The sequence below is a fragment of the Oncorhynchus gorbuscha genome, unplaced genomic scaffold (genome assembly GCF_021184085.1).
Source record: "Oncorhynchus gorbuscha isolate QuinsamMale2020 ecotype Even-year unplaced genomic scaffold, OgorEven_v1.0 Un_scaffold_1384, whole genome shotgun sequence".
Lineage (NCBI taxonomy): Eukaryota > Metazoa > Chordata > Actinopteri > Salmoniformes > Salmonidae > Oncorhynchus > Oncorhynchus gorbuscha.
In genome coordinates this window covers 118,033-134,184 of record NW_025746177.1, presented here as the reverse complement: position 1 = coordinate 134,184, position 16,152 = coordinate 118,033, and the positions used below count along the sequence as shown (strand labels likewise).

The window sequence follows — 16,152 nt, the reverse complement described above, 5'->3', positions numbered from 1 at the left end:
GGACTCCCCAGACATCCCTAAACCAGCTTCTGAGTCAACTCTCATAACAATCCGTGTAACAGCTAACTTGTAAGCTTTCAAACATCATTATGTCTCCTGCCAGAACGCGGCCTCTCTGCCTACCTGCTACTCCACGTAACAAGCCTAGCCTGAGGCCTCTGGGGTGGGGGACAAGTTTAGACAGGGCTGGAGGAATCGTCCAGGAGCCAGTCAGGAGCCACTGTCAGTCAGTCTGTCTGTTGCCCTAGGGATCATCACACTCCACTGGGCTAATGTGGATGTGACTGCCCCTGACACGGGGGACAACCCTACTGGAAGAGCATAGTTCCCACCAGGGAGGTGGTTTGTTTGTGTGTTTATTAAATATCATGTCTTGGTTGTTGTTATTGGAGAAACATGAATAATTGTGATTTCAATATTTCTCCTTTCATGTCCTGAATCTGCAGCAGCTAAACATATAAACTACCCCATATATACAGAGTTCTTTGGGATAAACACGGTTTTAACATGATTACTGTATGTTGTGGAAAAGAAGAGATGTGTTCAATAACGTCCATGCTGTGATATACATGTGTTTTTCTTTCTTCCCATCAGCTGGTTAAACAGGGTTCTACCAGGACAGGGCCATTTACACACAGTTGGTGCAGCTTCAGACCCCGGTGGGTAGAAAGGTCATTGACACGGTTAACTGACTTGGTGAACACCTGGGGTTTCTCTTCATCCAGACACAAACTACAGAGAATAACTGGGGTGGAGCACAGTTGGTGCTGATTAGGTTCTGCCACTCACACACAGACACACAGAAAACACAACCCATACATTCTAGAACACACACAGACACATGTTGTTCTGGAAGAAAACACAACCCATACATTCTAGAACACACACAGACACATGTTGTTCTGGAAGAAAACACAACCCATACATTCTAGAACACACACAGACACATGTTGTTCTGGAAGAAAACACAACCCATACATTCTAGAACACACACAGACACATGTCGTTCTGGAACGAAAACACAACCCATACATTCTAGAACACACACAGACACATGTTGTTCCGGAAGAAAACACAACCCATACATTCTAGAACACACACAGACACATGTTGTTCCAGAAGAGAACACAACCCATACATTCTAGAACACACACAGACACATGTTGTTCCGGAAGAGAACACAACCCATACATTCTAGAACACACACAGACACATGTTGGTCTGGAAGAAAACACAACTCATACATTCTAGAACACACACTGACACATGTTGGTCTGGAAGAGAACACAACTCATTCATTCTAGAACACACACAGACACATGTTGGTCTGGAAGAGAACACAACTCATACATTCTAGAACACACACAGACACATGTTGGTCTGGAAGAGAACACAACCCATACATTCTAGAACACACACAGACACATGTTGTTCCAGAAGAGAACACAACCCATACATTCTAGAACACACACAGACACATATTGTTCCAGAAGAGAACACAACCCATACATTGTAGAACACACACAGACACATGTTGGTCTGGAAGAGAACACAACCCATACATTCTAGAACACACACAGACACATGTTGTTCTGGAAGAGAACGCAACTCATACATTCTAGAACACACACAGACACATGTTGGTCTGGAAGAGAACACAACCCATACATTCTAGAACACACACAGACACATGTTGTTCCAGAAGAGAACACAACTCATACATTCTAGAACACACACAGACACATGTTGTTCCACAACTCATACATTCTAGAACACACACAGACACATGTTGTTCCAGAAGAGAACACAACTCATACATTCTAGAACACACACAGACACATGTTGGTCTGGAAGAGAACACAACTCATTCATTCTAGAACACGCACAGACACATGTTGTTCTAGAAGAGCATTCTATACATACCAAAACACAAATATTCCCCTCTCAGACAATGAAGTTTGAGGCAATAATAAACAGTTTTGTGCATTTATTTGTTATTTTACACAAGAGCGTAAAAACATCCACTGACTGGCAAGAAACTGCGTTTGCAAATTCAAAAAGAGCTGCAGGTTGTGACTGAAATGTACACACATTGGCTGTTTTTCTTTTGTGTAGTGATATAAATGCAAACGAGTTGAACAAAAAGAACAAGATAACTGAAATATAACTAATGGTATATTATTTTAAACAGTAGCAGAACTGCCATTTTTAAACATTACACAGAAAGCACACCTTCATTGATTCCGTTTCACAAAAAACTTCACAAAATCACTGCGCCTACAGATCAACAAATATATAAATATGATATTTACAGAATAAACAATGGATTTGAAAGTCTACTCCTTCATTCTACATACTAAGCACCAATACTTTCTAAATGCGTCATCTAGAGGAGTGTTTGGGACTGGATGGATTCTCCTGGCTTTATATTGACACCTCACTAACCATCATACACACATCAACATACATACATCTACTTCTCACATTGACACCTCACTAACCATCATACACACATCAACATACATACATCTACTTCTCACATTGACACCTCACTAACCATCATACACACATCAACATACATACATCTACTTCTCACATTGACACCTCACTAACCATCATACATCAACATCATCTACTTCTCACATTGACACCTCAACATACATACATCTACTTCTCACATTGACACCTCACTAACCATCATACACACATCAACATACATACATCTACTTCTCACATTGACACCTCACTAACCATCATACACACATCAACATACATACATCTACTTCTCACATTGACACCTCACTAACCATCATACACACATCAACATACATACATCTACTTCTCACATTCTACAGATTGGCTTTCGTGTTTGTAATGTCTTTTTTATGGCCCCAGTGAAGACCAGAAGTTGCTTAAGAGTCAGCTGATGGGGATCAGAATAAAGAATACAAAATCAAATATAGCTTTAGAGTTTTGACTCTGGTCTCGGCTGTCAGTCCGTTTGACATTCCTGATTTCCATGTAAACACAGTGGCTTGATTCAGTGGCAGGTCCTTCAGAGTAATGGAGTCTGGTTGACTGACTGCCTGCTCACATAAACACTGGCAGGGAGAGCACCTCGTCGCCTTCCCTGTGGCTCTGACCAGGGCAGGGGGAAGGGTGTGTGTGTGTGTGTGTGTGTGTGTGTGTGTGTGTGTGTGTGTGTGTGTGTGTGTGTGTGTGTGTGTGTGTGTGTGTGTGTGTGTGTGTGTGTGTGTGTGTGTGTGTGTGTGTGTGTGTGTGTGTGTGTGTGTGTGTGTGTGTGTGTGTGTGTGTGTGTGTGTGTGTGTGTGTGTGTTTGTGTTTACGGTGTCGTTGAACCATCTGTTTGGGTGACACCAAGTCTCCAGTTCAGAAGAAGTGCTTTCTCAAGAAGACCCCCCAGCCCTGTTACTAGGCAAGGGGGAAGTTAACCAAACTCACTCAGAAAGGGGGAAGTTAACTAAACTCACTCAGAAAGGGGGAAGTTAACCAAACTCACTCAGAAAGGGGGAAGTTAACCAAACTCACTCAGAAAGGGGGAAGTTAACCAAACTCACTCAGAAAGGGGGAAGTTAACCAAACTCACTCAGAAAGGGGGAAGTTACAACAAAACGGGAGTTACACTGAAACAGAGCATATTTGGTCTTGGTCTTTTACAGTGCGTCTAATGTGCTTGAGATGTCCTTCCCAGGGACTGCATTCAGTCAGTTAACTGTTCAGCCCATTCAGCAGGCCTTAAGTAGAGTGCGTTTGGTAGAGAGTCAGTTCTCTGTGAGTTGTGTGACATCACCTCTGTGTGTCCAAGACAATTTTCCCCTCAGGGACAATTTTCCTCTCCCAGCGGGCCAATCACACGTTATTCTCCACAGCCGCCACGGCCAAGTACTCTGTCTCGGACACATGTGATGCGTCAATGAGCTTGGCCAGGCCCGTCTTGGTGGAATACTTGAAGATGAAGGCCTTCATGAGGTCGTAACGGTAGTTTCTGTTGATGAAGTTATAAATGACGGGGTTGATGCAGCAGTGGACGAGGCTGAAGCACTGGGTCAGGTGGAGGGACACATACAGGAAGTTCTCCAGCCTGCAGCTGAAGGGCAGGACGTTGAGGAGAGATAAAGTGTCGACCAATAGGACTCCGTGGTAGGGCAGCCAGCAGACCAGGAACACCACAATGTAGGTCAGGATGATCTTCCGGCTGAAAATAATCATTGATTAATCATTGATTGGATTTATAAAGCATGTGTGTGTGTGTGTGAATGTGTGTGCATGTGTGTGCGTTTGTGCGTGCCTGCGTGTGTGTGTGTGTGTGTGTGTGTAAGGGGGACACTCACCTGATGCGGCGCTCCTGGTTTGAGTTGGCGCTGGAGCCGGGCGGGTTGGCGTTGCCAATGGAGCTCGCTAATAACAGGTAGAAGACAGCGATGACTGGGAACGGGATGGCGAAGCCCAGGACGATGAAGCTAAGCTGGATGCCCACCATCCACTCTCGGGGGTTGTCAGTGGGGTAGACGGGCCGGCACAGGGTGGCGTCAGAGTGTGTGGACTTGACCGCCTGCAGAAAGTAAGTGTCTGGGACGGAGGCGGCCAGTGCCAGCAGCCAAACCAGGATACAGATCACCCTCCTCACCACCTTCTTCCTGCGGCTGTTCCCTCCGTCTCCGAACAGCGCCACGGAGAGGTAGCGGTCCACGCTCATACAGGTGAGGAAGAAGATACTCCCGAAGAGGTTGACGCTGAACACCAGGTGGGTGATCTTACAGATGGCCTCGCCGAAGGGCCAGTGGCCATGCTGTAGCAGCGAGCTGACCCAGACTGGGAGAGTAGCCACCACACAGAGGTCAGCCACAGCCAGGTTGAGGATGTACAGGTGGGTTTCAAAGCGGTTCCTCTCTGAGCGGAGGTTGACCCACACCACCAGGGTGTTGGCAGCCAGGCCCACCAGGAAGATGAAGATGTAGAGGACAGAGAGGGTGTAGAGCACCGCCGCGTGGCTGAACCCAGCCGGGCACAGCAGAGCCTCTACGTGGTGGGATGACATGTTGTCCCCTGTGAAGTTAAGTTCCGCCCATATCTCCATCAGCTCCGTCAGCTCGTTCACACTCAGACTCATGGTGGCGTTCACCGCAGTAGGGGGAAGGCCGTGTTGTGAAAAAGCCAGAATCCACAATCTGTAAAGCAAGAAGTTAGCTGGTTAGAGTTTGCGCAAAACAAGTGGATCAACTGAGGGGCTGTATGAGGGGAAATATGTCCATTTGCAAAACAAGACATTTGCTGGGTGACCACACAAACATATGGACCAAACATGTCAAACAATCATTTGTTTAGAGGGACAACAGGCGTTGTCTAAAACATATCAAGAGGCCAGGGACGTCAGTGACCCCTGAAATCTGAGGGGGGACAAAGTATGTGAGGATGTCTGGGGGGGGTGGCTAGGTGGTCCTGAAGTTGGAGAATCTTCCATTTTTCAAACTCCTGAAACAGTATTTTCCATGCTTAATTCTACGTTTAAAAAAATATGTTTATTTTTCTGCATATCTAAGCATACCTCATGAGCTGTCTGTATCCTCCTGGACGGTGGTTATTATTTTAAAGAAACTAAATATGCTCAAATCTGGGTAAAAGATTGAAAGGGATGTGACTTATTCAGTACATTTAGTTATTGTTGCTTTTCTAAAGTCTTCCAACCTTGCCAGCAGGCATTCCAGCTCAGATCGTTTTAGACAAGCTAGCTACTCCAACTAGACTGATAACCTGAAATGGCTTCTGGGTAGCTAGTTATTGGGTTGGGAACATATCTGGAATAGCTAAAGCCAACTTCATACAATTGCAGGGTGGCTAGTAGTGTTAAAGAGACGTTTTAGTATTTTTTATTACAGGATAAATCTCAGGGTCATGTCCCCTGTGCTCCCCATGGGCCTGGCGCCTCTGTCCGAGGCGGCATGGTGGGATGTCAGGGGGTTCGACCGATCGCATGCTGTGTCCAGGAATGTTCTCAATGTTTTCCCTCTAGTTCATTAGACAGAGACATTCCTCAGGACTCCCGAGTTCCTCCTAGTCCATCGATAACAAGCAGAGCTCCTCCTAGTCCATCAATTACAAGCAGAGTTCCTCCTAGTCCATCAATTACAAGCAGAGTTCCTCCTAGTCCATCAATAACAAGCAGAGTTCCTCCTAGTCCATCAATAACAAGCAGAGTTCCTCCTACCTAGTCCATGAATTACAAGCAGAGTTCCTCCTAGTCCATCAATTACAAGCAGAGGTCCTCCAAGTACATCAATAACAAGTAGAATTCCTCCTAGTACATAAATAACAAGCAGGATTGGGGCAATCGGTGCCAAATGAGGAGTTATCATGGTCTAAGACAGACAGATTCTCACATCTGAGACTAATCTGACTACTGCAAACTGGGAGCTGAGGGACTATTTCAACTATGCCTGTATTACCACTGAATTATGAACTGAAGTAAGCTAGTAAGTGATTTATTACTAAATCAAAATAAAAATGCTTTTCAGATGATACCATTTTCAAATGTAACTGTGGCATGGTCCATTTTAAGCTAAATCAAATAAACATCACTAAATACTGTAGGTACATGTGGAGCATGGACATTTATGATTCCATTGTATTTGTGTACATCCATTTTTATGACTGTGAAATACGGACCTCCCAACCTCACAAGGACCTCTCAACGACTTTTACTTAGCCTTGAGCACAAAGAGAGTGAAGAGAGTACTGACGCTTTCAATGCGACCCAGGAATACCTCAAGGTGAGAACTTCACGGACACGGAAACGTAGCCTGCGATTTAGATATGGACAGGATGGAGTGTGTGTGTGTGTGTGTGTGTGTGTGTGTGTGTGTGTGTGTGTGTGTGTGTGTGTGTGTGTGTTGTGTGTGTTATGTGTGTGTTCAGTGTTGTGTGTGGTGTGTGTGTGTGTGTGTGTTTATGTGTGTGTGTGTGTGTGTGTGTGTGTGTGTGTGTGTGTGTGTGTGTTGTGTGTGTTATGTGTTATAAGTGTGTTCAGTGTTTATGTTATAAGACATGTTGTGTGTTTATACCTGTGTGTGTGTTCAGTGTTTATGTGTTGTGTGTGTGTGTGTGTGTGTGTGTGTGTGTGTGTGTGTGTGTGTGTGTGTACCTTATAAGGCAGAGAGTTTATACCTTATGTGTGTGTGTGTGTGTGTGTGTGTGTGTGTGTGTGTCTGTCTATGGAAGGTATGGAAGGTGAACGGTCCCGTTCTTCACTAGAACAGTGAACCGGCATCATGTCATGACCCTTTCCTTTGAACCGACAGTTCGAGGGTGAGGGGTCAGAGGGCCGTGTTGTTGAGAGAGAGATGTGAAGCGAGCCAGAGAGCTTCACATCAGATGGAACCATAGAACACAGGATGCAACTGGTGCTGCTGAGTAGCCCTTCACACACTGATAAAACCTCTCACGACTTGGCTTTTACTGCCTGTCTTCATGGAATACAGCACTTCATAAGACACGTTCAGACTGTTCAGAGTTTATACCTTATAAGGCATGTTCAGAGTTTATACCTTATAAGACATGTTCAGAGTTTATACCTTATAAGACATGTTCAGAGTTTATACCTTATAAGACATGTTCAGAGTTTATACCTTATAAGACATGTTCAGAGTTTATACCTTATAAGACATGTTCAGAGTTTATACCTTATAAGACATGTTCAGAGTTTATACCTTATAAGACATGTTCAGAGTTCATACCTTATAAGACATGTTCAGAGTTTATACCTTATAAGACATGTTCAGAGTTTATACCTTATAAGACATGTTCATACATGTTCAGAGTTTATACCTTATAAGACATGTTCAGAGTTTATACCTTATAAGACATGTTCAGAGTTTATACCTTATAAGACATGTTCAGAGTTTATACCTTATAAGACATGTTCAGAGTTTATACCTTATAAGACATGTTCAGAGTTTATACCTTATAAGACATGTTCAGACATGTTCAGAGTTTATACCTCATGTATGTAAAACAAATAGAACTAATATAAATGCAATTGACACGGATGGACTGGATTTAACCCTCAAACAACTTAATCGTTTCTTTATTTGCTTATAACATTAGCCAGATGTTTGTTCATCTAACAGAATTACCATATAGCCTTAAAAGCATTGTGGGTAACATGAGTAGATAGACAGCTGTCTTAAAGATGACCTTAAATCCCTGACAGATGAAAACTAAAAGCCTGACCCATTTGGGAGAGGTGGGTCACATAATAACAAAAGCTGCAGAAAGCTTGGTGTTGTTACTGGCGTCAATCCCACCACCATCCATTTGGGAATGCAGAAAGCTTGGTGTTGTTACTGCAGTCAATCCCACCACCATCCATTTGGGAATGGATAACATTAAATGCTGCATCTCCACGTGCCATAAAACGCGGCGGCCCTTTTGAGGACCCCAGTCCTTGTAAATCGGTTGTGTTTTCACTGGTCTAACAGAGTGGCTCTTCACCTGGTTCCCTTGTCCTCCCTCTAGCCCCTAATGGCCCCAGGGCAGCTAGCACCATCTGGGGCACAAAGAGCTGCCCGTGTGGACACAGCATCTCTCACCACCACACCCCAATATTACATCCAACCACAGACACACACAAACACACTCGCATACACTAACGTACTCACACACACACAAACAATCACACAGTATACACATATTATACACACCTCCACTCTCTTTCTCGCTCCCAGTCTCCCAGTCTCTCTATCTTTCAGTCTCCCAGTCTCTCCGTCTTTCAGTCTCCCAGTCTCTCCGTCTTTCAGTCTCCCAGTCGCTCAGTCTCCCAGTCGCTCAGTCTCCCAGTCTCCCAGTCTCTCAGTCTCCTAGTCTCACTGTCTCTCAGTCTCCCAGTCTCTCAGTCTCCCAGTCTCTCAGTCTCCCAGTCTCTCAGTCTCCCAGTCTCTCAGTCTCCCAGTCTCTCAGTCTCTCAGTCTCTCAGTCTCCCAGTCTCTCAGTCTCCCAGTCTCCCAGTCTCCCAGTCTTTCAGTCTCTCAGTCTCCCAGTCTTCCAGTCTCTCAGTCTCTCAGTCTCTGAGTCCCCCAGTCTCTCAGTCGGGCAGCTCAGTCTCCCAGTCTCCCAGTCTCTCAGTCTCTCAGTCTCCCAGTCTATCTCACTGTTTTTCTGTCTTTCTCCATCTCTGTCTTTTCTGCTTTTTCCTCTCTGCATAATACACTCCCTCTCCCTGTCCATCTCCCTGTCCATCTCCCTGTCCATCTCCATATCCATCTCCCTGTCCATCTCCCTGTCTATCTCCATATCCATCTCCCTGTCCATCTCACTGTCCATCTCCCTGTCCATCTCCATGTCCATCTCCCTGTCCATCTCCATGTCCATCTCCATATCCATCTCCCTGTCCATCTCACTGTCCATCTCCCAGTCCATCTCCATGTCCATCTCCCTGTCCATCTCCATGTCCATCTCCCTGTCCATCTCCCTGTCCATCTCACTGTCCATCTCACTGTCCATCTCCCATCTCCCTGTCCATCTCACTGTCCATCTCCCTGTCCATCTCCATATCCATCTCACTGTCCATCTCCCTGTCCATCTCTCTGTCCATCTCCATGTCCATGTCCATCTCCATCTCCCTGTCCATCTCCCTGTCCATCTCACTGTCCATCTCCCTGTCCATCTCCATGTCCATCTCCATGTCCATCTCCCTGTCCATCTCCATGTCCATCTCCCTGTCCATCTCCCTGTCCATCGCCCTGTCCAGCTCCCTGTCCATCTCCCTGTCCCTCTCCCTGCCCATCTCACTCCCCTCCCTGTCCATCTCCCTGTCCATCTCCCTGTCCATCTCCCTGTCCATCGCCCTGTCCATCTCCATGTCCATCTCCCTGTCCATCTCCCTGTCCAGCTCCCTGTCCAGCTCCCTGTCCATCTCCCTGCCCATCTCCCTGTCCATCTCCCTGTCCAGCTCCCTGTCCAGCTCCCTGTCCATCTCCCTGCCCATCTCCCTGTCCATCGCCCTGTCCAACACCCTGTCCATCTCCATGTCCAACTCCCTGTCCATCTCCATGTCCATCTCCCTGTCCAGCTCCCTGTCTATCTCCCTTCCTCCTCTCCTCTCCCACCCCTCTCCCTTCCCCTTTCCATCTTCCTACCCCTCTCCATCCTCCCTCTCCCTCTCAATCCCCCTTCTAGTTCTTGTCTCAGAAGAAACCCTGCAACTTTAAACTGTTTCCCTCCTCCTCCAAGGAACTAACCCCCCCCCCCCCCCACCCCACACACAAAACATTTCTCTCTCCCCACTCTTTTTCACAGTGAAAATTCTGCAACCATCTGTACTAAATGAATGTATTGAAAGGTAGGCTATTAACGGTGTCCATCCAGCATATAGCCTGCTGAATATGTGAATGACCAAAATGGGTCAGTCTTAAGTGAGATTTTAGTGATTGTGCATAAGTCTTCTGAAGATACAGTAGATGAATGTTGTCCTACTATAAACGACTTTTGTTAACGGAAATACACACTATAAACTACAGAACTTTTCCATGAATTATTTGATGCGTGATTTATTCACATAAACAGACCCACAGTTCCTGAACACGCTATACCTCTCTACCTGTCAGCTATAATGCAATATGTTAAGTTTTTTTAAATAAAGAATGTTATTGTGCACAATTTAGGTGCGTCTATCCATTGCCGTATCATTTGCTTACATACAGGGCAATCTAGATCTGATTGAATGTAGACCAGTCTGCGGGGATATAACCCACTGTTAATCCGATAGGACCCACTGTTAATCCACACCCCCAACTGTGAGACCCGGGGCGCTTTTACAAATGTATGACAACTTCAGAGCACAACAAATCTCAGCGCCATGGAATGGTTGGGTAATGTCGAAGTATTCGTTTTCTAAACTCAAGAAAAACGAACAAATAACAAACATATAACATGCCAGTTATAAAAAGTAGAATAGCCTATGAAAACTAAATGTATTTTATTTTCTGTCAGTGAAAAAGTAGGATAGAATGCACTATGGGTAGTGTTATTTAAGAATTACTTACAAAAGTCCTTTCGGTGTCCTTTGTAATTCCGTCAGCACAGAAATTGCACAGAAAGTCCCCGTGAATGCGTTGAGAGTCCCTAGACTGGTGTTAATATTGAGGTTATAGTAGGCCCATTGAAGTCTGTAGGTTATACGCAAATTGACTGAAGAGCTCTCGGGTTCCTGCTCTGTCGAGAGACTACCTCGCTTTGTCCCGGTGCACTTGTTAAATACTGCAGAGAGAGAGCAACGCCTACTAGGGCAACTAGGCAGCTTGGTAAAACTGGTTCATTGACGTTTCAGCAAAAAAAAACTATGGAATCGACGGACTTGCGAAACATCGGATTTCCACTCCCACCAACATAATAGAGATATAAATAGTAGTTAGTTATTTGTGTCCGAGTACTGAAAAGTCTGACGTCCAATGTGAAAGTCAGTGGGCTACGGAGTGCGTTTGCTGCTTTGCATTCCATCACCTTCCGATACTGGTGCTGCCTTGGTGCTGAATTCTTTAGGGGACATTTCTTATAATAGATTTACGAGCTTTTCTGTAGGGCAATATATTATCATGATTGTATTATAATTTAGTAGCCTATGCTAAATTCATTAGAATATTGGTAGATAATTGACTAAAATTAATGTAAAATATTTACAAGAAACTGTTAGCCAGTGGGCTATGTTTTACACTGAATTATTGTCTATGCCTACTTTGAAACATAATTTGAATGCATTAATAGGCCTATATAATGATGTGCAGGCGGCAGGGTGGTTAGTGATTAGAGCGTTGGACTAGTAACCGCTAGGCTACCTGCCGCCGTGGATACCAGTTGTATGTCTCTGCATCCAGAATGATAGAGGTAGTTTAGTGAGCCAATGCTAACTAGCACTAGCGCAATGACTGCTAGCATGTGACTGGATGGTTGGCTGCAACCGTGTTAACGCTATTTAGTAACTTCATTCAAACTGCAGGCAGATATAAAAATTGTATGCACAAGATCATCTGACTCTGGTGAAGTAGATAAAGGGCTTCATTGCCAAATTCCAGAAGTATCCACTTAAAGATGTGAATACATTTTTTTTAAATTCCTTTATTTAGCTAGGCAAGTCTGTTAAAATTATTATTTTCAATGACGGCCTAGGAACAGTGGGTTAACTGCATGTTCAGGGGCAGAACGACAGATGTGTACCTTGTCAGCAACCTTTCGGTTAAGAGCTCTGGAGCACTAACTGAAAGGGTGCTGGTTCGAATTCCTGAGCTGACTAGGTGAAAAATCTGTAGATGTTCCCCTGAGCAAGGCACTTCGCCCTTATTGTTCCTTTAAAATGATGACTAAAATGTAGAAAGTAAATACAAGCCACAAGTTCACCTGACGTAGATTTAAAAAAAATAAAGGGCTTCATTAACTAAATTCCCTAATAAGGCTCTCTACTAACCAAATTCCGTTTGGAGTGACCTGAGTTCGCGCATAAAAGATTGGTGTGAAATATCGATCATTTTGGCTTCTAGGAAAAGTGCGGATGAAGGAATTCATGCAAACAGATTATCTAGAAAGAAGAGACACTCTCCTTTATTTGACCTGCACGTGGTTAAAGTTGGAACAGTTAGTAGGTGAATGTTTTTGGTGTTTAACTATATTTTTAACCTTTCTTGGAACAAACTCAAAGGCTTGGCGTTCTTTAGGAGCTCACCTGTTCACCTGCATGCCTTACTGGGATGAGTTTAAACACATAGGCCCTATGCCAGCTTGGCTCTTGTTATCTTGATTTTGGCAAGACATCTTACCATATGCCATATAAAAAAGCACAATGTGAAATTTCATTCATTGAAATATTTGCCAATGTATTGTGTCATTTTAGAAAGGAAGGATGGATGTTTGTTTGCCAGGGAATTTGATACAGTAGATAGATTGTGTCTGACTGACAAAGCCAGGGTGCTGCACCTGGTTGAACAATGCATGTCCATCCTCACTGCATCTGACAGAACCATCAGGGCCAGTCTCTGATGTCCTGCAAGCCAACGCCAGATTCGGGTACTTTCTGAGGTTGTTCCCACCTGGCTTGGGCCCGTCAGAGGGGAATCCAGTGAGATTCGGTAAAAAGCCCCTCTCCCCTCCACCTTATGAGTTTACAGTTGGCTACATAACTGCCCATGTTGTGTCCTTAAACCTCTATTTTAATGATATAAATAATATACCATTGCAGGCACGCATGACGGATCATATAGCACTCATAATCAGTCTTTGTTTTGGGGGACCACCGGGATAAAGGATGTCCTTAGGATCTATTGATGCGTTCACTGCAAATAGAATTATACAGTATGCTGATATTGCACATTAGAAAGCCATACATCTCTATTCAGCCAGACCATTTGCCTAAGCGTGCATATAGTGACGTGTGTCTGTCTTTACATGTGCTGGTATTGTTGACTAAATATTGTCAACAACTTCAGAAAAACAACTTGGGAAAATGTAGACTGACACAAGAGAAAGGAATGCTCTGTGTAAATTAATTTGCTGCCGGTAAAGTGAGAGCAACATCTCTTCTGCTACAGTTCTAAACGACACGAGCGGTCGTTTGGTCAAACCTCATTGCGCATGCGTGGCGTTTCGTTGCTAGACGCTCTGGCGCACACACAGCAAGAAAGCAAACACGCTTCAGTCGATGGGGAAGCGCATAACTTTTTTGGCGAAGTCTTTAAATTGAAAAATAGGTATAGTATGGCATCTTCCGTGTGATTTTATTGATGACAAAATCTAAAATGATTCGTGTTTAAAATTATAATCTTATTCTGTGTTATTTGAGAGTGTGACGATATTTTCCCACGTCAAATGCGATGTTATTGGCTCCTGTTTTGTGCGATAGAGATTTTAACCTGGTCTCCAAAGCACCTGTCTGACCCATGTTTTGACTGCCGAACGGTTTCTGACAGCGGTGTTTCCCCTAGAATAACGTAAATATAGCTATTATCATTAAATACCACATTTTTTAATTAAAGTGAGATGTTTTCAATTTCATCAGATGCGCAATTTTTTTATTTTTTATTAGGCAAGTCAGTTAAGAACACATTTTCAATAACGGCCTAGGAACAGTGGGTTAACAGCCTTGTTCAGGGGAAAAACGACAAATTTGTCAACTCGGGGATTCGATCTTACAACCTTTCTGGTTTCTAGTACAACGTCCTAACCACTAGGCTACCTGCCGCCCAATGCAATGCTTGTGCATTAATAGCCTTATAGTGCATCGAGAAAAACGCAACTCACAATTCTATTGGAAACATAGCTCGTGGAATTACACTCAAGAATGTCACACAGGTATTCTATTTTGTTTTATCTACATGATGTATCTCATATTGTGCAAATGCTGTAACCAATGTTGTGGCTAGACTATATAGGCCTATAGGACACTTGGAAAGATCCAAATGACATCCACAGACATATCCAGGAGAGGCACTGCACAACTCTAAACAGAGTCAACCACTTACTCAGTTGTGGTCATACTTCCTTTATGATTTCCTCACTATTAAAAGGGTTATGGGAGCAGCAGTTTGTGAAAGAGAGAGGAAGTCTACATTGTGTTTTGCTGTTCCCATAACAACAGACAGTCATGTTTGTATCAACCCGGCTAAGCATTTCAAAAGCAGTTAGTCTGAGCTATATTTCCATCCCTAGATGTTGTTACTGAAATGTTACCACACAGCTTTATTCACAGAAATATGTCTACTCACTGAGGACATGTGAAACAAAAGAAACAAAATAAAGCCTCATCCTTTATTTCCTGGTCCCCTGACCGGTATAAGCCTTTGTGATTTGTTGACCTTGTAGTTTTGGGGGTTTCATTGGGGGTCCTTTGAATTATTTTGACTTCACAGCGTTGTTGCCTGGGAACTAGTTGGGTATCTGGTTGAATTCCCCAACACCTTCTCATTTTTATTGTAACGTCCCCCTCAGAAATGTCCTTTCAGCCTAGTCCTCACTACACCTCCCCCGTTCCCACCCACTGACCCCTGGCAGCTTTGATTCAACCAGTCCCTTAACAAGAGTGGGCCATGGAAATGCTGCCTTTAGGGTAATGACATAGGCCTCATAGGAATATGAAAGGAGCGTGGTTTCTCCATTGTAAGCCTCAGCTCTTTTAGATATACAGAGGCAGCAACTATGTTCAAAGTTAAAATAAAATAATACCATGTTTACAGGTGTAGGAGCATCATTTTATCACTCTTTGTTTTGTTGCTGAGAATTTTCCAGCACCGCAGGAAATGCAGATGAGCTTTGTGATTCACATAAATGAACTGAAAACCCACATTAACACACGGTTATATTAACAGTATTGCACTTTTCATGTAGCCTACTTTTGGCCAGATTATGGACTAAATGTTAAAATCTGTTAAAATCCTGTTGCTACATGATTATTTTGCTGTGACAATATAGGTCAAATTAAGATCCTACCTCTGTAGGCCTATAATGGTTATTTGTTGATGGCTGTTAGGGAGTGACATTAGGGATATATTGCGGCCATTTTTGTTTTCTTCTATGGCATTGATAGTTCTATGTGTCAACAAACTCTAATTTTTACAACAGCTAGGCTGAGGTAGGAAGGTATTTTTATACCTACGGTAAATATAAACTATAACCAAGAAGACAAGTGCACCCCTCTTATTCCCAGATGTTTTAGCCAGGTGGTGTTAGGCTTGTTTGAATGTTTTGACTGACAGACCACCTGCCAGTTACTGCATGACAAAGAGAGGGTTATTGACAATCTAGTGCAAAGTGAAAGAAATAGGTGTTAGAATCCTTCAATCCTGTTAATGGTACTTATCAGACATAACCTGGAGAGACAGCTCTGCCAAGGGCAGCTATCCTGAAGCAGGTGATGGTTCTACCTTGGCCTTGATCCGTCCAGAAAAGTAAGAGAGAAAGAGCCAGACATAGTAAGAAAGAGATCCTTCCCCCTCAAAATAGGTCCAATATGTCCATCCACATATGATATGCCCTTCCCCTTCGCTCTCACTTCTCTTCCTCCTTCACTTCCCCTTCTCCTCCTTCCCCTCCTCCTTCTCCTTCCCCTCCTCCTTCTGTTTCCCCTTCACCTTCTCTCTCCTCCTGTTCTTCCTCCTT

The 16,152-nt window shown here is 43.9% G+C and overlaps 2 protein-coding genes across 4 annotated transcripts in view; one reads left to right on the top strand and one right to left on the bottom strand.

The window, feature by feature from the left end:
• Positions 1-1,972: 1,972 nt before the first annotated feature.
• ackr3b (atypical chemokine receptor 3b) lies at positions 1,973-11,383 on the bottom strand. 3 transcript variants are annotated; one of them, XR_006836384.1, is made up of 5 exons: positions 11,058-11,383; positions 4,353-5,189; positions 2,687-4,216; positions 2,493-2,604; positions 1,973-2,436 (listed from the first exon to the last, which is right to left on the bottom strand). XR_006836384.1 is itself a non-coding variant. In XM_046337360.1 (3 exons), the coding sequence occupies exons 2-3, from the start codon at positions 5,129-5,131 to the stop codon at positions 3,871-3,873; spliced, it is 1,125 nt and encodes a 374-aa protein (XP_046193316.1). In that variant the 5' UTR covers positions 5,132-5,189; positions 11,058-11,383; the 3' UTR covers positions 2,665-3,870. The 3 variants fall into 3 exon arrangements, 1 of the variants encoding a protein (XP_046193316.1); XR_006836383.1 differs by having other exon boundaries at positions 1,973-2,604; XM_046337360.1 differs by lacking the exons at positions 1,973-2,436; positions 2,493-2,604 and having other exon boundaries at positions 2,665-4,216.
• A 2,285-nt stretch (positions 11,384-13,668) lies between these two features.
• Positions 13,669-16,152, top strand: part of iqca1 (IQ motif containing with AAA domain 1) — a 64,190-nt gene continuing 61,706 nt past the window's right edge. The window contains exon 1 of the mRNA XM_046337359.1: positions 13,669-14,349. Coding sequence (XP_046193315.1) covers positions 14,339-14,349 — 11 coding nt within the window. The 5' untranslated portion in view covers positions 13,669-14,338. The remainder of the gene's footprint in view (positions 14,350-16,152) is intronic.

Bases quoted from the DNA above. Each gene is read 5' to 3' on its own strand.
- ackr3b (XM_046337360.1), bottom strand. From the start codon at position 5,131: ATGAGTCTGAGTGTGAACGAGCTGACGGAGCTGATGGAGATATGGGCG. The intron at 4,217-4,352 runs GTGAGTGTCCCC...GATTATTTTCAG, and splicing joins AACCAGGAGCGCCGCATCAG to CCGGAAGATCATCCTGACCT.